Source organism: Pezoporus wallicus, unplaced genomic scaffold (assembly GCF_028554395.1).
Source record: "Pezoporus wallicus isolate ANWC-B61680 ecotype Strahan unplaced genomic scaffold, APGP_CSIRO_Pwel_v1 contig_227, whole genome shotgun sequence".
NCBI classification, from domain to species: Eukaryota; Metazoa; Chordata; class Aves; order Psittaciformes; family Psittacidae; genus Pezoporus; species Pezoporus wallicus.
This window is the reverse complement of record NW_026635704.1, coordinates 13,202,442-13,227,733: the sequence shown is the minus strand read 5'-3', so window position 1 is coordinate 13,227,733 and position 25,292 is coordinate 13,202,442. Positions and strand designations below refer to the sequence as shown.

The 25,292-nt window shown below is 36.1% G+C and overlaps 1 protein-coding gene across 1 annotated transcript in view; it reads left to right on the top strand.

Annotated features, from left to right (window-relative positions):
- The first annotated feature begins 5,686 nt into the window (after positions 1 to 5,686).
- CCDC178 (coiled-coil domain containing 178) overlaps positions 5,687 to 25,292 on the top strand; it is a 165,389-nt gene continuing 145,783 nt past the window's right edge. Inside the window, 7 exon segments of the mRNA XM_057397375.1 lie at positions 5,687 to 5,792; positions 6,308 to 6,467; positions 15,435 to 15,524; positions 17,448 to 17,575; positions 19,645 to 19,679; positions 22,087 to 22,181; positions 23,494 to 23,694. Coding sequence (XP_057253358.1) covers positions 15,458 to 15,524; positions 17,448 to 17,575; positions 19,645 to 19,679; positions 22,087 to 22,181; positions 23,494 to 23,694 — 526 coding nt within the window. The 5' untranslated portion in view covers positions 5,687 to 5,792; positions 6,308 to 6,467; positions 15,435 to 15,457.

The window sequence follows — 25,292 nt, the reverse complement described above, 5'->3', positions numbered from 1 at the left end:
TTTGCTTTGCTTATTTTCCTAAAATTAGTTTTTATGTTATTTTTAAGTCGTAATTTCAGAATTTTCCAATCCATAACTTACCATTAAATGAATATTAAGTCAACCATAGTTTTACAAACAGAATTATGTCCTTCCACACAGTGATGCATTTACATATCTATTATTTATGCCTTGGTTGCTACTGTCTGTTTTAAATTACTTTGTGTATCTTATGCCTGTAGCCTGTATTTGTGTGCATTATCTTCACATGCCTCATCTTGTTTTCCTGCTCTGATCTGAGTGAGGAACTTTCCTGTTTAAATTCACAGCAGCAGCTTCTGAGTTATTAACAACTCTGTCACAAGAATTTGCATCTCCCACCTCATAATGGTTGGAAGACAACGTCTGTCTCCCTGTACCATGTATTTTGATACCAGATATGATCTTTATCAGTTGTTCAATGCAAACTAATTTGACTCAAGTGAGAAACTCTATTCCTGCAGTGACAGTTTCTTTTAGACTTACAGGAATCAACAAAAATTGGTTAACTAGAAAGTGGAATATGAGTGTCATGCAGAATTCCCATTACAGTCAGAGAACACAACAGAAGGCATACATAGAAAAGCTAACCCTGTAAAAAAGTTTCTGTTAATCACAGAACCTGCATTTCAACATGAGAAGTTACAGTTTTGTGAGAGGCCATAACTGTCATGTGAAAGGGTATTAGTTTAGGCAGCAAGACACATTTTTCTAAGCATAATATTTGGCTTTCCAGCATTGTCATAACCGCAGTCTGTTCTAAAGAGAGTTGCATGAATAATTGAATATTTGCCTTCTCAGGCAAAGTGAAAAATACATGTGGTGGGAATGAGTCATAAAGAACCAAATTTGTGGCTTTTCACACTAGGAAAAAAGAAAAAAAGTTTTACACTAAATTAAACATTTTGTTTGTTCTGTTACACAATTTTTATTTTCAGGCACTTGAAATAAAAGCAAAGCGTGTAGACATCCACCAAACTGCTTCTATTTTGTAACCTCATTATGAAGCAGCCAACCCAGATGCAGGAAACCCATATCTAGGGTTTCTTTCTACTTTGGGGAAACCTAACTCTCATTTGCAGTCCAATGAGGTATTAAAACTATGCCTCACCAAATCTGATTCAAATACTTCAGCATTTCAAACAGCATCAGAGAATAGTTGAGGTTGGAAGGGACCTCTAGAGGTCATCTAATCCACCCCCCCCCCCCGCTTAAGCAGGTCTAAATTGAGCATTTTTGAGGCCATAATAATAAATGTGAGATTTGTAACTTGCTGGAAAATCTTCTCCCTCCAGTTTTCATATGAAGCTCGTCAGCATTGCTAGAATAACTATCATCTGAAGTGGCTTGTTTTGATTGCATTTGACTAGTATTTTTCCATTATTAATGTACTCTAGATAATCACAGCACACCATTATATAATTGACAAATACATTAATAGAATAGACTACAAAATTCAATAAAAAATCCTTAAAAACATATTTCTCTTTAGATCCTTCCATGAACTTTTACAGAATGGTCCTGCTGCTAAGTGTTCCTTCCAACGATACAGATGTTTTGGGGTGTTATTTATGCCTAGCCCTTGAATGTAATTGAAAAAAACGGGATGAGACAGCAGTAGTATATCCTGCAGAACACTTCATTTTCCCCAGCCTGTGTATTACACAATGAGCTATAGGTGTGATACAGGAAGAACTTCCCTCCATCACGTTAGGAGTTTCTTGAAGCTGCAGATTGGGCAACTCATTATGCTAAATGTAATTAATTTTGCATTACTTGATTCATAGAAGGCACACATTTTGAAGTGAATCTGGGACACAGATTCTGTTTTCCCATATAAGACAATACTGTAGTACTAAAATTTTGCATAAGGGCTGAAAATACAAAATCTCTTTAAAAGGCAGCTTCAGGGTCTGGTTTCTGTTCTGAAAATGTATTTTATGAAAATGGTGTCCTGCTAAACAAGTAAATTTTCTCTTTGAATCTCCTGAAACATTTGTAATGAATTTAACAAGCAATTGGGAGGGGTTGCATGTGTCAGCTTTATATATTCCTATCAGCATTGCAGGGTGAGTAGGACTATCTTGCTGCTTACACATTGCCAAAATTTATGTTAAGCTATAGTCACACTTCACACATGTAATTAAAGACACAACTTGGACATCTAGCAATTTATTAGTGATGAAGTGTGAAAAGGAATTTAAAAAGAAGGGAAAAAAGCTGGTTTATATTACCAACATTTTGGTTCAAGGCAGTTTCAGCCGCTTACACAAATCAGACTGGACAACTCCATTCCATTTCTTGACATGCAGCTCAGAGAGGTAGCACAGGAGAAGGGAGGTTGTTCAGTGTAAACTTGTGTGCTGAGGTTTTGAGTTGTAGATGATTTTAGGCACCTTATTCTAAATGAAAGTATTTGTTAAATTCCTAATTACAGTTAGGTGTAGAAATACTGATGTAGATCCTGGCCTGGTGCCTCTTTTGATGTGGTTTAACATCTCTCCTATGTTAGTTCTTTCATCTTCTCCATTAGTGGAGAAGATACATAATGCTGTGTTTGCTTTTGTAATTTTTTGTCATTCATGTACAAATTTCTCTTACATCGCAGAAGGGAAGATTAAGTACTGGATTTCAGTATTGCAGTTGAGCATTCAGTCCTAAGAGCCTGGTGTCTTACAGCTTCTGAATGCCCTGGTGCAGTGCATGTAGGCTGGAAGAAAGGGCACAATTGGTCCCACATTTAAGATTTTCCTGTTCTGCAACCCACACCGTGCAGACCATCTGCCCTTCCTTTATGCATTGATCTTGCATGTTTTACTGACAGTAACAGAAGAAAAAATCAGCAGTTTTGTGCAATATTCTCTATTCTGTTATTTTACATAGAATCATAGAGTCAACTAGGTTAGAAAAGACCTTTGAGATCAAGCCCAACCATTTCCCCAGGGCTACCAAAACCACCACTAAACCATGTCACTAAGGGCTTCATCTACACATTTTTTAAACACTTCCAGGGGCAGCAATTCCACCCCTTCACTGGATTCCTCTGGATTATAAAATAAATCGGTGAAAAGTATCACAAAACAGTGTCATACAGTACGTCTTCAGGATTTTTCTTATTCTGTTCAGGTCCTAACTAGTCTTTAATGAGGGTGAAAGCTTGTAAGAGGGCTTTTAAGAGATGTTCACTGCAAATACTTTCTTGGTATTATATGAACAGCTGATCTCCATGTTTTTTTTCCCATTTTATTTATGCCTGAATTCCATAATCGTAAAACTTTAAAATGTTTCTTAATATAACTACACATGAGTAAAACATCATGTACTTAGTCCTGCTTCTTTTGAGCAATTCTTAGTCTTAACTTTTAAAGCATTTAACTGTAAGAATAATTTTTTTGCTATTCTAAGAAAAAAAAAGTACCAGGCAATGCTTTCTATGAGATTAATGAATATATTAATACACTCTTGAAGCTTTATTCCCACTTATGAATAAATTATACAGCTAACTACAAAGGCACTCAACTTTTGGGTAAATCTGTTTTTTACTAACACCATCTAAATGTTTCAATGTATCAGATAGCTGGCAGCTATTTAGATTATTTTTTTCTTAATTTGTTTAAGAAATCTATAACTCAGGATGACCACAGTACTCGTATGATAGCAAACAGAAGATTAGACATGTCCTTTGTTTTACAATAGTTACCAAGATCAATAACTACTCCACAAGATCAAACACAGTAACAGTGAATCTTGTCATACATTTGTGATTCAAAACAGCTCCTTTTATTGCTGCATTTTCCTTTTCCCTCGAAGAAGCCTAGAAGAAGGCAGAAATGTGTATTGCCAAATAAGTAGTGACAAATCAAAATACCAGAAATATGTGCAACAGCTTGAGGATCTGAAGCCCTGGAAAAGTAAAAGCGCAGTATCTATCACCTTGCCTTATCTCCTTTCTTCAGTCTTGGTAAAGATAATTATCTCAAGATTAAAATTGTCATTTCAAAGTCTATAAAATACCTGAGAACATGGTATTTCTTCTCCTGATAACTGCTGCCCCACTGCTTTCCTGTGTACCAAAGGGTATTTTTTCGTTATCTGTAAAAGGGTATTTATTTTGAAATATTTATCTCAGTGCAATATCATTAGAGACATAAGGGCGGCTTTGAACTCCACAGAGTGCCAATGCTATTCATTCCCCTCATTGCATGAATCACAGCATCACAGAATGGTTGAGGTTGGAAAGGGTGTCTGGAGGTTAGCTGGTCCAATCTGCTCAACACAGAGCCAGGTGCCCAGGACTGTTTCCAAACAGCTTTTGAGTATGTCCAAGGATGGAGATTCACAACCTCCCTAAGCAATTTGTGCCAGTGCTCAGTCGGTGGGTACCACTGAGAAGAGCTTGGCTCCATCCACTTTTCATCCTCTCTTCAAGTACTTATACACATTATTAGGATCCTCCCTGACCCTTCTCCAAGCTGAACAGTCCCAGTTGTCTCAGCCTTTCCTCAAATGAGAGACACTCCTGTCCCTTCATTGTCTTCATGGTCTCCAGTATGCCCATGTCTGTCTTGTACTGGGGAGCCCAGAACTGGACAGGTATGGCCTCACCATTGCTGAGTAGAGGAGAAGGATCATCTGCATCAACCTGCTGGTAACACTCCTCCTAAGGCAGCCCAGTAAACCATTGGTCTCTTTAGAGGCAAAGGCACATTGCTTTTTCCTGGTCCAGATTTGCTAAAATAAAAAACTACTTACATCTTGTCTTCACTAAGATTATTTTGAGGAAGTAAGGTGAGGCAAGGTAAACTCTTCATCACCCCTGTTTCTTTTCTCATTAAAACTAAATAGACTGAAGTTGAACATACGAGAGTAAACATAAAGACTACACAAAGATGTGATGAGGACACATAACACAGAGGTAATTGATTTTTGGGTTGCGTCCTTTCTCTGGGGTGTCAAAAAAAGAAAAGAGGGCAACCCAGGAACAAATATGAGCAAGACACCCTTTGCCTATTTCTCTAACTTAATTTTAACCTCCCACCTTTAAAATAAGTATAGAAGGCTGAGCATATACTTCTCATGAGGGAAACCTAAGTTTAATTAAGTCCCACACTGAGCCCTCTATGAGTCCTAGAGGACTCATATCCTAGAGACTATGCGTATATAAGTCCTCTTCTTAAATCGGAGTCAAATGGCTTTTCACATCATTATACAATCATGCAAGAATTTCTAGGAATGGATTTTAATGATCAGGACGGGCAGCCAGGTTGGTTAGCAGCTAATAATTTCTATAGGGAATTAAACGGGCAAGGTCTGGCTTTATTCGTCAAGGTAGTAGTTACCAGATTTCGGACCGTGGCGCACTGCTGACCATTACACATTTTCATTGCGCCATCAACTTCAGCAGTGAAGTCTTAAGTGGAGAGAATACAGAATTCCCTGCGCGGGAAGACGGACAGTGTGCGGACAGCCTCGCTCCCAGCTTGTTTAGCTCCATCAAGAAGCCGCAGAGGTGCGATGCCGGAGTGAGGGGCCCCTGGCACCCCGTCGGACCCCTCGGGGGTCTCCCCGCTTCCACCCTGGGAGAACCTGGAACGGCCTCGGCAGGCCCCGCCGGGCGTCACCGGCCCCCCGCCGCCCGTTAGACCCGCGCGCTGCCGCCGTTGCCAGGGAAACGGGCTGGCGGATGCCGGGCAGGACGCGGCGGCTGGCAGCCTGCCCTGGCCGCCCGCCCGATTCCCCCGCCCGGCTGCAGCGGCGGGCGCCCCGCCGGAGCCGTGAGTACCGGGAGGCGGGGCTGGGGCCGCCAGCCAGCTGTGCTGTCGGCGGCTGGCGCGCAGGGGAGGGTGACAGCTCCTCGGCCTGGCCCGCTTGGTGCCCGGGTTAGAGGCGGGAGGGGGCCACGCCGTTGCCGCCTCCCGCTCAGTGGCGCTCCGAGCGGTCCTAGTGCTGGACAAGTGCCCACGGGCCTCGGCGGTGGTGGTGGTTGGGCCCGGGGCGGAGCGCGGAGCCGCGGGGAGTACAGGGGTCCGGCCCCACTGCGGCTGCCTCGCGTCCTCAGCGCCGCTCGCGAGTGCCGTGTCGGGGCGGTGTTAGCTTACACGAGGCGGTGTTTGGCACGTCCGGCTGCTCCTCATTCACCGTGTTGTCGTGGCAGAATAGCACGGTTAGGGTTGGAAGGGACCTTAAATAGTCCACCCCTCATGACACGGGCAGGGACACTTTCCACTAGACCAGGTTGCTCAAAGCCCCTTCCAACCTGGCCTTGAGCCACTGTTACGTTCCCTTTCAGACTTCTAAACGCTTGCCAAAAATGCACAACTTTGCAACCCTTTGTTAACAGGCACTAAAGCTGTTCCAGTGTGGACCACATCATATATCTATGTAAAAATCTAGACTGACCTGCTGCTTCTTTGAGAGAAGGATCAGGATACATTCATTTGGAAACCCTGGTAAGCACTGGGTGGGACGTGATATACACACCAAATGCTGTGTATATATACAAATGCTGTATATATATATAAACTTCATGAAGTTGGCATCAGACCACCTCACAAGCGTGTCAAGGTCCCTCTGGATGGCATTCTTTCCCTCCAGTGTATCAACCGAACCACACAGCTTGGTGTCATCGGCAAACTTGCTGAGGGCGCACTCAATCCCACTGTCCATGTCAACGACAAAGATGTTGAACAAGACCGGTCCCAACACCGATCCCTGAGGGGCACCACTCATTACTGGTCTCCAGCCGGACACTGAGCCATTGACCACAACTCTTTGTGTGTGGCCATCCAGCCAGCTCTTTATCCACCGAGTGGTCCATCCATCAAATTGGTGTCTCTCCAATTTTGAGACAAGGATGTCGTGTGGGACAGTGTCAAATGCTTCGCACAAGTCCAGGTAGATGACATCAACTGCTCTACCCCTGTCCATCAGTTCTGTAGCCCCATCATAGAAGGCCCAAATTGGTCAGGCAGGATTTCCCCTTAGTGAAGCCATGCTGGCTGTCACCAAGCACCTTGTTGATTTTCATGTGCCTTAGCATGCCATCCAGGAGAATCTGCTCCAAGATTTTGCCAGGCACAGAGGTGAGACTGACTGGTCTGTAATTCCCCGGGTCATCCATTTTCCCCTTCTTGAAAATGGGGGTTATATTTCCCTTTTTCCAGTCACCGGGAACTTTACCTGACTGCCATGGTTTCTCAAATATGATGGCCAGTGGCTTAGCAACTTCATTCGCCAGCTCCTTCAGGACCCGTGGATGGATTTCATCAGGTCCCATGGACTTGTGCACGTTCTGGTTTTTAAGATGGTCTCGAACCATATCAGAGGAAATAGGGCAAAAAAAATATAAAGCACTATAAGCTTGACTGTTGTGCTTCAGCAGAATACACCCCGAGCAGCAATCCCTTCTTGTTTTTCTGAACTGATCATATTGAGACATGAATTGGAAGCTGAGGGGTTGGCTGTGATCATAGACTTATAGAATATTTAGGATTGGAAAGCACTTTAAGGTCGTAAAGTTACATCCCCCGTTCCATGGGCAGGGACATCTCACACTAAACCATGTCACCCAAGGCTTTGTCCAACATGACCTTGACTACTGCCAGGGATAGAGCATTCACAGCTTGCCTGGGCAACCCATTCCAGTGCCTCACCACCCTAACAGTAAAGAACTTCCTCCTTATATCCAATCTAAACTTCTCCTGTTTAAGTTCGAACCCATTACCCCTTGTCCTATCACTACAGTCCCTAATGAAGAGTCCCTCCCCAGCATCCCTATAGGCCCCCTTCAGATACTGGAAGGCTGCTATGAGGTCTCCACGCAGCCTTCTCGTCTCCAGGCTGATCCAAATGAAAATCCAGTATGTTCTCATTTTGGGACTGGTTATGTTATTTCAAATTGCCGTGACTGGAAAATTGAATACATTTGCTAACACAATGAGATCCTTTATGAATATGTTTTTGGGAAATCAGAGATTTTTCATAGTTTTGGAGATGTTTGATTTGCAATTTTTTATGATTGTTCCTTCCCAATGGAGTTGAAGTGTGGCTATATCTAGTGAAATAATGCCACTATTATCTACGAAATTGATACGTGTGTCTTGAGCCTTCTTCTCTACTTAGGGGCTTTACATTTCTGTAAATGCTCTCATCTATTCATAGCTTACAGACTGTGTGAGATTAGAGTTTATCTGACTGTAATATCTTGTATTAAGATGTAGCTATGATGGTCTGTGTTATGAATTGCCTTTTGTAAGCCTTTTTGTAAAGAGCTTTCAGATGGAGTTAAGTAGAAAGGGGACAGTAGCTGTAAGAGTAACAGCACTCTAGATGATTGTTCCAGGTTTTATACCTTTCATGCTAAGACAGGTGAGTATGAAAATGCTGGCATGAAGACAGAGTGAAGGACAGAGTCTGCTTTTGAAGGGTGATTTTCAATTTGAACATGAGGCAGAGAAATTTCCTATTCCTCTTTCAGTACTTGATGCAGTTTTAGATTAAATAATCATTTGAAAGATTATTATCCACACCAACATCAAAAAATTAATACTGCAATAGATGGCCAAAATATTTGCTATCATATTTAAGGTCCAGTAGAAATTCTAATGAAACAAACACTGAGTAAATCTAATGGTCACATTTTCTAGATAAAATGTTGCATGGGTTAGGAAGTCTCACTTTGGAAGGTAGATGGTGAGAAAAAATTAGCTTAAGCAAGCAGCAGTTCCAGTCAGCTTGGAAATATTGTTGAATTCTTAATTATGATAAACTTTTTAGTCTTTGACAGTTGTTCTTTTTTTTTTCCTCCCCATTTTCCTTTGTCTCAGAGCCGTCATCTTCTAAGGCTATTGCAGGACAGGTATGAGAATGTACTCTCAGTATAGCTGTATTGAATTGTATAAGTTAGTCTTCCCTTTAATGTTGAATCCTCATAAAAAAAGCTCTCTGAGACTGTATAATTTAAAAATATTTTTCTAATGATTTTCTTTTTAAAGAAGATTTCTATATAGCATCAAGAATTAATTAGCTGCTAAGATCTGAGCAGTGCTGCAAAATACATCTGAGTCCAACTGAACAAGAATGTGTTTATAGTTACTCAGCACTCGGTTTGGGATTTGGCAAGATCTTATCTTCAAACTAGAAAACACACAGATGCAATTTCATGTTATTTAGTAGTCTCTTGTGTTCCCTTTTTCATTTTAAATAGATTGCATGATCCTGCCAAATTTTCAACTCATTTTGTTTCTGTAATCTTTGCAACTAAACTATTTATATAATATACATAATGGCTAAAATTACTATTTAACTTCAAGTCCCTCTGAAACATAAAGTAATAAAATACATACAGCTTAAGATGGAAATCAAATAGAGATTGATCAGCATTTATAATGTTTGTTTCTTTCTTTGAAAGCATAGTATTGGCATGTTAGGCACAGACCGTATCTTATGAACAGCACTGTAGAACAATGGAGGTACTCTGTGAGTAATAGTGACAGCAAGGACTTACTTACTACACGAATCTTTCTCAGTTTGGACACAAAGCCTTGCTTGGAAGAGCTTGCCAGCACTCAGGAGGATAGGATCATTTGCAATTTGAATGATCTTGAGAAGTCAGAGAGTAGGATGTAAATCAATAAGAGCAAGTACAAAGTACTATCCATAAGCAGAAATAATGTGTACAGAGGATAACAGAATTATAGGTAATTTAGCAAAAGACCTGTAGGTTGAAGTGCTAAACATGAAACCCACTATAATGCTGTTGTGATAGAAACAAGGGTTGTATCAGGATATGAAACCAAAAGCATTGTGTAAGACTTCTGTTGTTCTTAGTACTGGTGTGGCATCAGCTGGAAGTCTGTTCCATCTTCAGGATCTGGATCTGGAAAGGCATGGACCAACTGGGGAGAAATTGGAGGAGGAGAGTGGAACAGCAGTTGGAAAGCATAATCTCTGGGGCAGGGGTTTGTGTGTAAAAACAAACGGAAGAATTTGATCTGTTTAGTGTAGAGAAGGAAAGAGATGGAAGTTCTCAAATGTTTAAGAAGTTGTTTACAAGATTAAGGCAATCTATTATTTTCTGTGTCCATACAGATACGACAAGGAGATTATACTGTACATTAGGATGGCTAAGTAATGGCAGGGATAGTTGTTTGGTTTAAGTTTGCCTAGACATCTGGTAGAAATTGTCACTAAAAGATTTTAAAACAGATATGACAAGCATCTGTCAGAAATGGTTTAGATTTAGTTGAAACTGCCTTGGATCGTTCAATCCATGGAGACGTTATTTTGTAAATGGAATCTGTTTTTGCATTCTATTACACTTCTGTCATTGCTAAAGAAAGAATTGTAGTGAAGTGGAGGTCAGTCTCTTCTCCCAGGTAGTAAGTGCTGGGAGAAGAAGTAATAGCCTCAAGCTGTGCCGGGTGAGGTTTAAGTTGGATATTAGGAAAAATTTCTTTACGGGGAGAGTAATCAGGCATTGGAACAGGCTGCCTAGGGAATTGGTGGAATCACCTTCTCTGGAAGTGTTCAGAAACTGTGTAGATGAGGCCCTCAGTGACACGGTTTAGTGGTGGATTTGGCAGTCCTTGGTAATGGTTGGACTTGATGATCTTGAAGGTCTTTTCCAACCTAGCTGATTCTATGATTCTATGAACAGAACTGGCTTAATTATCAATAAGTGAAAAGATAACTTAAACAGTACTTAACTAAATGGTTTAATAAAATGCAGGGAAATATATGCTAATTATCAAAGTGAATAAGTGAATTAAACAAGAATATGTTGTGTTATGTATATAAATACTTGAGCTAATTTTTTGTTTCTTCATTACTCTATTTTTAAAAAATGGAGTTCAAAAGTATCTTCATTTCTAATGCTCAGAATAAGAGATGTGATTTGTATGAACATATGCAGCAATTATGTCAAAACTAAATTTCTTCAGTTCTGTGGTTACCATGGTAACCAATATTCACTGTATTTCATTTAGACATACAACAGAAGATACTAGTTTTAAGATTTAATAATCTTTCCAAAAATATTGTGCTATATAGGACATGATATTTTAATTATGTGTAAGGGGACAGATCAAATAACTAACATGCTTAGTAGCACGAACATTGGTAGTAAGCATCTTTAAAACATATTTGGATGATTCTTGTGGTAATAGAATTTGGATGCTCATTTCTAACAATTGAACTGAATTAGCTTTTTTTGCTTGAGCAGGGAGATTGTTCCTACTACTGCTGGATCTCTTTGACCTTTCAGGAATAAGAAAGAGAATAGTAATTCTCCTATTGTCTTGTTTCTGGCCTTGGAATGTATGAGGAGACACACTGAAATAGTGGATTAGGTAGCATCTTTAGTCAGAGATAGTTATATTTTATGTGAACCCATGTCACAGAATGTGAGCTGCTCTTAATCTTACCTGTTTTCTCAGTACTACTTGGTAGAAGTGTAATTCCTCTTTTCTGATTCATGGGAGAAAGGTGGAACACAAGAATATATATAGAAAGACAAAGTGGATCATTCATGACAATGGCACAGAATATTGGGATTTAATTTCCTTATCTATTACAGATTTCCAGAGTCCTTGTTTTTCATCCTATTTAATTGTGTGTGGGTTTGGGTTTTGGTGTTTTTTGTTGTTGTTGTTCGTTTGTTTAAGAGTTCCTGTTTGCAGTAAGGTCTGCAGGAAAAGAGTAGGAGTTAAATTTGAGTTTCAGACTATCTAGCTGGAATGAATGATAAGAATAGTGGAATACTGGAAAAAAAATCAAATTGATTTTGATACAGGACTATTTCAGGGACTTATATGATAGTAGTAAGATCTCAGCTGTAATATTTTTTGGTTTTGCATTCCATTATAAGTTTTTGAGAGTACATCATTTGATCTTAATAACCTTCTTAAAGCTTAAAGTGGCTGGTGTAATGGACTTGTTCTTGGGATCTTGTTCCTGTGAAAGGAATAAAATGCAACAAAGAATGTAAGGAATTTTGCCTATCTTTGGTTGCTTTTAATAAAAATAACAAGAATAATTCAATAATTCTATTTTTATTTTGAGTTGGTGGTTTGTGTTAGTCAGCTTATGAAATTTTACGTGAGGCATTGTTTTCAAGAGTCAGCCCTGGGTACCACTATAACAGATTTTAATGCTGCAAATGTCTGTTTAAATGACACTGGACTATTTTGAAACATGTGCACTAATTGTAGTTTGGGGAACATTAATCCCTTTCTGCACATTCTGAAGTAAACCTGGGCTGCATTTCAGTGGTTAAAAGATTCACTGCGTCATTTGGGGACAGGCAGAGATTGTGCAAGAAACATTAAGACCTTAAAAACAAAAGGTAAAATGCTGTATTTGCAGCAAGTTAACACTTGGAGAGCAGCAAATTATAGAATAAGATGTAGATCGTTTTTGGAATGTTCGATCCTTTTAACTATTAATTAGTTTATAATTTTTATTTATGCTGACCGCATTTTGGGGAAGGAGGAAAATTTCCAACACAAATGACATAGTCGCAGGGAAGCAGGAATCAATGAGAAGATTTTAAGCGAAATTCTTTGATTTGGCCATCTCTATTGTGTTTATGAGATAGATAATCTCAGTTTGCACTTAGTTTACTTGATAGTGAATTAGAGCTTTGGTGAAGAGGTAAGTATGGGAGCTGATCAGAAAAAGGTTCTTGGAGAATAAGCTTTTTGTTAAGCATATTTATGAATATCCCAGGAATCTGCCTGGAGAATGGCATTTATGATGAGAAATAGTAGTAATAGTTCATGTTAGGTAGATAGAAATTCTAACATCTAGATTCTGGTTTTTTTTAATTGCAAAATATTTATTGAGGATTTTACTTTTAACAAAAACTTTGTTAATTTCTTATCCTTCTATTTGATAAATTGGTGTTAGAAAATTATGTTTAGCCAATCAGAAACTATTTGTGTTATAGAAAAGTGCCAATAAAGTAATGAAAATACTGTGTGTGTTGACTTTAGCTATAGTCCTATTTAATAATATATGCAATGTACATATGTTTTTATAAATATATACACACATACCCGATGAAAGAAATGCCATTTTTCTCTTCTTTATGGAGAAGCATACAATGCCTTTGAAAAGGTATACTGTATGACTAATGTAGTGGTTATCTTTGTTAGAATGAGAAAATTAGTTTGAATTCTGTAAAACAATTTGTGCAGAATAACATTTCCTGAAGGTCATAGTTATATATTACAGAATTGTGAGTGTAACTCACTGGGTTTGATTTATTTTATATGAATAGGACAGTATAAAAGAAATTTTTTAATTTGGATTTTGATAACTACATAACTGTGAAGATAAGGAGTCTAATATTTATATGCATTGAGGCTAAGATTTTCAACAGATACTAAATGAGCTATGTGCTAATTTTCTTTCCATGAAATACTGCTTTTGTCACCAACTGCCAATTTGTCCAATATATTTTTCCCACATACATTGTTAGGTACAGTTAAATGCATCTTTGTGTTGTGTATATGATTCCTTATCAAGCAAGTGATGTTCTCAACTTTCTGTTAACTCATGCTTGCATATCACATAATAGTCTGTTCATAACTTGTTCCAGATATATTACTGACTATATAAGCAACAACAAATTGAAACCATTTCTTAAGCTTTTCTTCTGGATTTCATCCTTTTTTACGCAGTATTTTTCTCATCTTTCCTCCTTTCTCTAGAGCTATTCTGTCTGTCGATACTTATTTTCTTTGAATTCCTATGAGTTTTGTTTTCTTTTGTACTCCTTGTTGGAACTAATGTCGTCCATCTGGTCTGACTGTCAGGATGAGCCTGTTACGAGTAGAATTTTGTTTTGCGTTGTCCAAGAAGCTGACATCCTGGCACAGATAATGCTAAAAATTCCTACTTGCCAAATCAGCTTATTTCTTTGAACAACACTAGATCCCTCCATTGGAAATAATTGTTTCATAAAATTCAAAAAGCCACCAAACTTGAAAAAAATATGTACTAATGTTCAAATGACATGCAAGAATGGCTTATATAATACATTTTCCATACATTTCCTGAGGAGAGTTACATAGCTGAAAATGTGGTGATTTGAAGCTTTATTATATGTATTATGAACTTTATTTAATTCAAAAAAATACCTTCTATAGCTTTAGCTTGAAAGGCTTTGTTGGTATTGTTCAGAGTTTCCAAGTTAATTAGTTTGTTATGGTAACAGAGCACTAGTGGTGGTGACTGCATTGCAGTGCATAGAAGTTCATGGAGATCAGCTGTGGATTCAGCATTTCTTTTGGCAAGCTTGGTACACTTAGATTCATCTAATATTTCTTTGGAACAGGCTTGAGTTTGAGTTTTTTGGATCAATAAATTGAGGCATGGGGAGTGTGAATAGTGTATTTCAGTTTCACTCTTCTCTGACTGGCTGTCTAGTTGGAATCTTAGGCAACTATTTTTTGTTTCAGACAGCTTGGAATAAACATTTCTCTATTTTGTAATAGTACTACTTAGAAAATATGTGGAATGCTAAAATCTATAGTTCATGCAGTATTTTTTTCTAGTATTTTTTCTTGATGAACACTTAATAGAGGTGTTGGGATTTTTTTTCTTTTTTACTGGACGGTTTTTGTAAGTTGATAATAGCTGGAAACCACAATTTACTGTGGACTTCTCTAACACGCAAATTACACAGTCCAGGAAGTCTCCACCTGGATCTCTGTATGGCAATACATTTATTTGTCAAAAGATGAATTATAAGGGTGAAAAAATATTTTGGTAAATAACCTCAGCTAGATACCCTGGGGCTTAACTATCTAAGTTTTCAGCCAGTATTGGCTTTCTGAATTATGTAAATTACAAATAAATAATGTTAGATTTGTTTATTATAGTAAACCTGAGTTAGAAGTCTATATGCAAATAAGTAGTTATTTTCTTCTCTTCCATGTCATCTGTCCATTGAGATGACAGTGTTACAGACTACAGATTTATGGGCTTCCCTTTTGTTGGCAGTTTGTTAATTAAATTTATCTCATAGGTTATGCATTTTGCTTTTCACAATTTTCCAGGTAGTGCTGGTTACTACTGTTATGATAGGTTCCAAAATAACCTGTATTTTAAAATTTAAATTGAAAATTTAATTGAAAAAAATTAAAAAGCCAGGTCACATAGGTTGAAATTTGGTTGTCTTGGTTTTCATTGGCTTTCTAACTAATTTCCTTACTTAAATAGGATCCACTGTGAGAGCACTGTTTAGTTGCTCCTTTTCCCTTAGTAGGAAAAGTGACAATGGAGTTGCTATCCTTTAAGAATACTGTAGATGTATCACTGATGGAATACTTTTTTTTTTCTGATGAAAATAAGAGTTTTTAAAATGTGCGTGTGTGTATGTATATATGTATTATTATTTTTCTAATCATTAGGCTGAAAAGTGCTACCAGCAAAAATGTCTGAAACATCATCATTTTCATTTTCTTCTGATGTCAGTGATGGGCCATCCCAAGGTATGTCAGGTACATCTTCTGTTATACATTTTGCAAATAGGTTAATGAAGGGATGAATTATAAGACAAAAGAAATTATTTTATATTTTGTATTTGTAATATTTTTAACACTAGTCCTCTTTCTTGGTCCCCATCTGCCACGCTGCTGGAAAAACCATGCAAATGGTGCATCTGTAGACTTCAAATGTCAGTCATGGACTTACTGCTGTCACTCCATCCTCTAATGATAGTTCCGTTTTCTACCTGAAAACAAAATTGGCTGTATTTCACTTCTCATTTTAATTTTTATTTTAAATTTAATTTTTATTTTAAATTTAATTTTTAAACTTGAATATAATTTTTCTGGCTTTCTTTCACAAAAGTTTTAGAAGACTTAGAAATAAAAATGTTTGCCAAGGAAAGCCAAAGCAGTAACAGAGCAATCTTTTTTTGTTAAAGCTCTTAAAAAAAAATCCATTTTTTTTTAATGGATGTATTGTTAGTTGCACTAGTGATGTAAAGAAACTACACATAATTTTTAAAATATTGATGTTAATTTAGTAATAGTTAAGAATAATAATAGTAGAAACAACTAAGTGAAATTAATATTGTTCTCAAAATCTGAACTGTGTTGTGCTTCAAAGTGCAAGAAAGTTTCAGAGTCGATATATGCTTTGTTAGGATTGTGCTGTGTAGCCATTCAGTGAAGCTTTCTTGCTCTAGAAACTGGCAGAACAGATTCTGTGATACAGGTTTTGATATCCATTTTAGTGGGCTGTCTTTTCAAGCAAATCTTGCAAACTATCTTTTCCATTTCAGTGACGATGCTTACAATAATGTTAAGTTAAAAGATCCTTATGTAAAATACAGACTTTTAATGTTGGAGGCTAACACTTTAATTAAAACACTGAGATTATTCTTTAAAAAAAAGCCCAAAACAAAACAAAAACCAAATCTGCATACTGTATGTGAAGGTTGTCTGGTTCTATTTTACAGTTTAATCTCTATTACTGTGATTGTTATTTTTGGTTCATCTCCAAGGAACATTAAAGCAGTTGTATCCCCCTGAACATAATTGGGTTATTGTTTCATGTTTGTAGGACAGCGCCTTAGACTTTTTAATAGCTCTATTGCTAGGTTTCAGTGTCTTGTTCCTGTCACCTTTCATTAGTGACCTGTGCAGTCAGATTCCCATTCTGTGTGTTAATTAAATAGTCAACATTCAATAATGTGCCACAGTATCATTTATTTATGTGATTATATGGCTAAGAGAGTTTAAAGAAAACATAATTCTGAAATCTGCATGTTCTCGTAAAACAGTCCATTTATGTCATGTAGCTTGAAATTCCCGGTGTGGGAATTACTGTTCTGGAATTTCATCCCTTCATGAGGTCGAAACAAATATTTGCTGGAACCAAGTATTAGGTACATAAGAGTAGTCTTACAAGATAGCCTTTAAGGCCCTGTGACTTTTCTGTTTTGCTCTGTGTGTTTCTATATAGAAGCCACCATTGCCCTTTTTAGTTTCTGATATTATTTTTTTCTGTTTGGGCAAAATTCTTGCTTAGGACTAGTGTAAAATCACCAAAATATATTTATTTGGGATTAATTCTGTATAATTAGTTTTATATATATATATATATATATATATATATACATATATACAGTCAGACTGTAGCTCCCTTTATGATATGTCATGTCTTTGAAATTATTCCTTCATATTTTTCGAGCATTTTGGAATCTCCTTGTATTTGAGAGGTTGTATTTAAAAAGGAGTAACGTTTTGTGCAAAACTGTGCTTAGTAAGAGATACAGCTGTTACATTCTCTTAGTCAATTTCAAGGCAGAAGCTTACCAGGTTCCAAATTTAAGAAGTAAAATCAGGTATGAGAAAATCTGGTTTCATCCCACATGTGAAGTTTATCAGCCTTCTGGATTCTCTTTCCTTTTCCAGACAAGAGTGAATGGATCACCCCAAGGCATCATGGCTCTGCTTTTGTAAATACTCCATTACCTTATATTAACAAAATTATTTGTCACATTCAGGAGTTAGAATTGAAGATGGCGAATCACTTTCAACAGGTACGTTTGTGATTAAAAATGGTCAAGTGCTTTTGATCTTATAGGAACAAGTACATTTCTAAACAGGATTACTATGTTGATTTTTATAAAGATTTAATTTCATGTCATATGTACTATCCAGAATAGTGCCCAGGAGATGCATGTACAACTCATGATATGTTTTTAATCTACTTAACAGTTTTAGCAAATCAAAGTGTCTTATTAAAGTCAATATACCATAATATCATAATGTAATATCAATATATCATAAAGATAAGTAAATTCATATATGACAATTCAGATGCACAGAAAGTGAAGTTGCTTCAATAATATCAACTGCCTGCAAAATAGTTTTTGATACAAATCTTGAGTAGATAGTCAAATTGAGCTGTGTGCCATTTTCTGTCATTTATAGTAAGCTATATTTTCTTCCTGAACCGTACTTAACAATTCCTTGTTTCCTTTACTCTCATATTGACAGACATGAATTTGAAAATGCTGTAGTTCTTTCTTTAGCAGCCCATGATGCTTCCCTAGCTTATATAGATTTTGTGTAAATAGAAACAAGAATAAAAGAAAGATAAAAAAAAAAGGGTAGGTAGATTAAGAAAGAAGGCAATATATGCCAATTTAAAGTATAGTAATATATTTCCATTAACTTATTTGAGAACATAATTAGCATCATTTTAATAATTCACTTTTACTGGAGTAGTGTTTTCCGAATGTTAATAAATTTTGCATGTACCTACAGTGCAGTAAGAAGATCTGATCACTGCTTGCACAGACAAGTTATATTTAAATAATTTATCTCCAGTACCGACAATAATGTTGTCATAGCAGCACATCAGAAAAACTATCTTAGATTAGTATTCCGCAAACACTGTTAAATACTCTGCAGGGAGATTTCTGCAATTGCAGCATAGATGCTAGAAGAATCCAAGGTGCATAAACTAAAGTCATATCTTGATTCACAGTCTAGACATTAATTTGATAGGAAATTTTACATTGCCTCATTCACCTTTCTTTAAAATAATGTGAAACAGTGAAATGTTTTTAATATGATGATTTTGTCATCAATATACATGATGAATTAGGTGGATAAGCATTAACATGTCCAGATGTTTCTTCATTTTAATGTTAGCTTAAATTATTTCTGTAAATCTTGTGCATATTTTCCACATCTCTTTTAAGGTGTTGTTACTTAATATACAGGGACTCAAAATAGTCTGAGGCCTCTAGATGGTGACATCGTTATAACTATGAAGTAAGAGGAGAAAAGGTGAAGTTGCCATAGTATGAGTATTTCATTAATGCTCTTAATCTAAATTAGGCATATATACTGAAATGAATACACTACAAATATATAGAATTTGGATTTCACTTGTCTATATCTGAATTTATTTACTCTGCTAGTAAGTTAAGTATTATCAGCAATGTGTCCAGTTGACATGGAAAACCTCATGTGCATACTCTTAAATTCTTATCTTTCAAAACAGGATAGGCGTTATGTGCACTGCTTCTGAGGAATGGTCTCTGACCCTTTCCAGTTCCTGAATTGTGTTTGGAAATTGTTTGGAAATTATTTGGAAATGTGGTAATTTCCTTTTCCACAGGTTGTACCAGTGAGATTTAGTACCAGTTTAATGGTGTAGGTGTTCAAGTTGCTGGGCCCAGAGAACTTCTCAGGCTGTGTTTGATTTACTGGTGGAGACATAGAAGAAAAAATATGAGAAGTTCAGGCAGAATCTCTGTTGGAGTTTTAAGATTTTAAAAAAGTACAGAGGCTGAGTAAAAATAGAATTAGCAGAGATTTAAAAATTAAAGAGATTAAAATAAATTACAAAATTGAGCAATGTAGCACTTATGTACAAAACCTGGGGTTTATTACGAACCTTTTGGAGATACATAGCTTTTAGGAATTCAAAAGCTTTATAATTAGTTTAAAATGTTAAAAAGCTTTGATCCGTATGTACCCTAATTAAATCCTCTTCTGATATAAATGTCAGTGGTCTATTAGGCTTTTTGTCAGAAAATGGAAAAAGTGTGTAACATCTGAGATGTATAATGGAGTTTATGTTTTGCTTTTGCAGTATGATTATGTGTTTAAGGAGGAGAAAACACCATGGTAAGAATCATACATACAAAGTCATACAAAATAATGCATTTAATGTCAGATAGTTATTTGATGAGAATTAGTCTGTTCACATAGCAGACTTTTTGCTAAGCTCTTGTGTTACATAGAATGCATCTAATATAAGCATTCCTAGTGTCTGTAGGATCTAGTTACTTCAAAAGACCAAAAGTGTTTATGGGGAATTTCTCATGTCGTTCCTACTCAGTGTTTAATTTTCAAAGATTCAAGATGATCACAGGTCTCAGGACCACCACAGTGATGAATTTCTGTTAATAAAAGTTCAGTTATTCATACTTCTGAAATTGTACGAATTCTACCAATTATCTGAGGTACCTAAATATGGGTAAGGGTATTATTTTAAGCTCTTGTTGCTTGAAGTTTGGAACATGATGTATAAGCATGCTGAATGTTTCTGTATACTTACTGTGATCTTTGTGAATTTCTCTAAATATGGTGTATAATTTTCTGAATTTGCATCAAGGGTCAAATTTACTCTCATTTCAGCTTGGCTAGACACAGAGAGACAATAGTCATTAGAAAAGGGAGTAGAAAAAACGCTTGAATGAAGTGGCCATTAATTCATCAAATGCTATAATAAGATGGGGAAAAGATCCCAATTTTTTTTTCATTTTTTCTTGCTTGGTTTTCCTATACTTCAGACTGTTAAGATACTTATTAAATGAGTATTTTTTGTGTTTTCAGTGTAGTTTGACACTTACTTAGGTTTAGTTGAAAAAACTGTATTTAAGTGACAAAATTCCCTTGAACCACCTGTATAGTGTTTGTAACTATGTATCCTTATAGTCAGAGAGCAAGAAAGATTCTTGTTAAAATCAAAACAGAACATACCAACTGCATTAAAAATAATGAGTTTGAGAACTGTGTTTATTTTCTCGATGTTTTCACTGGAAATATCTAGAATATATATAATGAGTTGTTAAAGATGATAGATTTAAAATGTAATTTCAAAACATAAAACTCAAGCTAGTTTTTTTTTCTAAATTTTACATATTGTCTGCATCTATTTCAAAATACACTAAAGAACTCAGACTAGTACACAATACAATACAATGCATTTCAAAGCCAAGTACTCAGAAATTACACAGAGTAAGTCTGAATGTGTGACTTCAAATTGTATCATTCATGATGCGGGGTACTTTATGATGTAGTTCTAGTTATAAAGATTAAAAGAGGAGCTTGAAGGGGAGAACATCTCATGCACTGAGCTTGTCCTGACTGTTTTGATTTTGTTTTCCTACTTATCCAACTCCTGTTTATCAAACTCCTGCTTCTGTATCTTAATTTGGTATCTCTTCTGACACCAGGTCCCAGTTTTCCTGTCCAGTGCCTTACTATTTTCTGTGACTGCTCACAGATTTTTTTTCTATTCCCTGTACTTTAAATGTATTTTCTGTTGATGTAGGAAGGCTACAGTAGTATTTCTTTCAGTCTGCTTTTGGCATAGTTTTTATGTCTGGTCCTCCTTATGGAAAAGGAACATTTTTGTGGAGTTCTTTCAAATATATGTGTTCACATTATGCATATACGTGCAATGTAGTACTGTCACTGCAGATTTCTTCTTAGCTGCATCTGAAGAACCTTTATGTACTCCTTAAACTGCACATGTGGGCATGAACAGGTGGTGGTTATTCTTCTCCTTGTTCTCATCTCCAGTAAGCCAATGAGCCTTTTAAGTTCACATGACAGCTATGATTTGCTTGTGTTCTTCTTTAGCTACTTGTGCTACTTCTTTCCCCCTTTCACTTGCAGGTTAAATTTGTCCTGATCTCATTTTAATGAAGCCTGCCTCATCTCTGCTTTTAAGCCTCTCAGATTTCAAACACTTGTCTCTTAGAAACTGATTAATCCTTATGCCTGGGTTGTTTATCCTTCGTATGTCTAAAAGACATTTTTTCCTCATTGTCGTCCCTCAAGTGACACTCAGAGATACAGTACTAAATGCATCTGCTCTTCGAACAGTGGAAAGTATAACATATATGTATTCCATATGTGTCTATATAACATATATATGTATAACATATATATATTCTGTATGTATATAACTTGGAAAGAGTAACAGCTTTTCTGCAACAGTTTCTCTTTGGCAAATCCTTAGGTATAAGAACAAAAATTGAGGATCTGTGTAAGTACAATATGTAAAGAAATCTGTTTCTTGTATTTCTGTAAAGAAATATGAAAAAAGCATTTTACATGATTTTCTTTTCATAGAATTAATAATTCTTCTGCATGACTTGAAATTATTTCATTTAACTAGCCAGCACTTCATGTGTAAAATTCAGGAAAGGAAATTTTGACTTAGTGAAAGTAATATTTACTTAACAATGCTAATTTAAATTAAGTCTAAATTTTTTTTAGTTACAGTGGCTTTTTTCTATAGGGTAACAAAACAGGCCAGTGCTGACTCTACTGAAGATAGCTGGTTATCATTATCCACCAAATTGGATTTTAAAGAAGCTGATGTATCTTGTGAAGGTAAAAATATTTCATAATACTCAGTCTGAGTTGTAACAGTTACTTATCCTCATTTAATATATGCTTTGCATTTGCAATAATAGGTGCTTGTTGCCTTCTCAAAGTCTTATGTAAATGATGTGAGTATCCTTTGAAATCTGTGTGTATCAGTTGTCAATCATCTGTCAAGCTAAAATGTTATAATAAGTACTATTAAATCATCCTGTTTGCAAGAAGATAATTTACATTTCTGTATTTAGATTCATACTGTATTTTAATCCATCTAGGTTTTGAACCAACCAAATTATTTATAGCGGTTGTTGGAAATTCTAGATTTTTTTTTCCATTTAGTTTTTGTAAAACAGATAACTGCTTTGCTGTCACAATGTGTTCCCAACATCGAGTTCTGTTTTTACAGTTTGCATCTTTACTCTGATTATACAATTTTTAATAAAGTTTTAAATATTCATGAAATCGTGGGCAATTTTTTTAAGCCAGTGTGCAACCTTTTAAGTACTACTAGCCTGAGGCAATCCTGTCCACAGTAAATGGTGTAATAAAATTTCTGTTGATCACAGCGAAGCCACAATTTCACTCCCGATTTTAAGTAATTTTTCTTCTTTTTGCAGTTTTTAATCAAAAAAATTAGGGAATTGTTGACTGTGGAATCAAAGTGGAAATGTCTTGGACTCTGTAGTTCACATAATAACTGTTTTTTATAGATCAGGACAATGGATGATGACCTCAAAAAATCTTTTATCAAGACAAATAACTGAGGCATTTTTTGACACCCAGATTTCACAGAATGAAATTATTTCTATCATGAGTAAAACTGTGTTGTTGAGATATTATACTGAATATTCTTAGAACTCCAAAGACTTTAATGAAGGTATTGATACTTAGGAAAATAAAATGTATTCTTCAAAAAGTTGAGAGAATTAGGAACTTGTACTATTATTTAGATGATTACTTACCCAAACAATGAGGCAAAGATGAAAAATTTGTACTATCTACATGCATACATTTTTATACATTCTGCTTTGGAAATAAGCCAGAGGAAAATGCTATTTGGTGTGAAAGTTTTGTTTGTAACCAGTTGTGCTTGTCTTGATGTGAAGAGGCTAGCTTTATGTTGAGAAAGAAGTAAGAATAAACAGTGTATGTTTAAGCATTCATAAGAAAAAATTGTTATGTAGTTTTTAAAGACATAAATATAACCAATTGTTCTTACTGCTATAGATGTGAACGGACCAACTCTGCGTTGAGAACGAAGCTTGAATAAAGAGCATATGATTAAGCTTTCATAAAAAATATTTTTAATGTATTTTTAAAGATGGCAAGGCATTAACCTTGAAGAAGGAAACAGAAGCTTTGCTATTGGGTGTTACTCAGCTAATTAAGTGACTGGAGGCTGATAGTGAGGAGGCAGAAAAAGCTTTGGAGTTGGAAAAACAGCTAGGGAAAAAGCTTAGCGTGAAAATGGATTGCTTGTCACTTTGGAGGCTTCAGCAGCTCCCTGCAGCCGTGCAAAAAGGTATTGGTATTTAAATAAGAATATTTGTTATTTTTCAGTCAGTTTATTACCAAGAATAAGAATTATGATATGACTATAGTTGTGCTTACTGTAACACAAGTACAGTATTTGCTCTTTTGAATTTGCTTGAATAAACAGCTGGAAAAAAAAGGAAAGGAAAGTACTATGGAATGTTCAGCATTGTTTTCGACGTAGCAGAAGAGCAGACAAGACACTCTTAAGATGATAATAAATCATCTTTGGGGCAAGAAATGACAAGCTGAAACAGAATTATAAAATAATGCATTTGAGTTAAGCCGTAGATTAAAACACAAGTAAAAAAATAAATTTGTTTTGAGAAAAATTAATGTGATAAATTTTAACAAAATGCTTACATATTTAGTAGGAATCTACAGAGTAGAACTAAAGAAAAAAAAAAGTAAAAAGACTCCAAACCAGCTAGTTAGCAGGTGGGTGTTGTTTTCTGACTCATGGTGAGAAGCAGGTACTATCTGAACCTAGACTTCTAGATAAGTTGTGTAATTTATAATAGTGGGTTTCTGGATGTAAAATCACAGTTAGAAATCAAGTCCATATTCTGGTACACATCATCCTGAGATCTTTGTCAAATACCTCACAATCCAGAGTGTAGTGACAGTGCAGGAGTCCTCCATTACTGTTTACTGATGAGTAAACACTAAGTGAAAATCACTGTATAATGGAGGCAAGCCAGGAGTTGTTTGGTCCTAAATGCTTTTTATTTTCTCTCTCTCTCTGCCCTCCATCCATACCCCTCATGGTCCCCCAGAAGGCAAAATGTCAAATAGTGCACATCCCTAGCAATATATGAGGAAAATGTATGTTTGCTTGCTTGTTTTTTTAGCCAATGGCTAACTCTTGACTTGGAAACTAGAAACTTGTGCTTAAGGTGTTACCAGTTTGCAGATTGTTTTCCTTGAAAGAAATTGCCTCTGGAGGACGATTGATGATGAAGCAGAGAAGGAGATTGAATAAAGAATCAGAATTAAAATTCATTGATAGGTCAGAAACTGGTTTCAGGAGAAAATCCTGTGGCAATTGAAAGATCAGTTCTCCAGAAGAACTGCAAGTAGAGAAGGTTGATAGTCCAATCATTCTTCAGCACAGTAGTTCAGGATTTGAGCTGCAGAGATGTTACTTTTTGGTGTACTTACCTAGAGTGGTGAAGCTGTAAAAAGTTTTTGCATATTGCTATACATTCCTCTTGCTTTTAGCTTATTGTTTAGCATTCTTTATAAATATAAAAAATTTGGAATACTGAAATATAATTAATACGCTTTCAGTTTTGTTGATACATGCAGTGATACAGTATTTAAAATTAAAAAAAAAAGGACAAAAAGCCATCATGAAGTGTGGCTCTGAAAATTAACCAACTATTCTCCCTTATCTATATCAGTATGATGTTGTATCCTTGGAATAAATTCATACTTCTTAGGATTATAACTTTTCATAGTATAATCTATAAGACAAAAGATATGTTAAAATGGAATTTAAGATAAAGGGAAAAGAACTTCAGGGATGTTATAATTATCTCTAATCTAAATACTACAAACCTAGGAGATTCTTAATTAAGAGTTTGC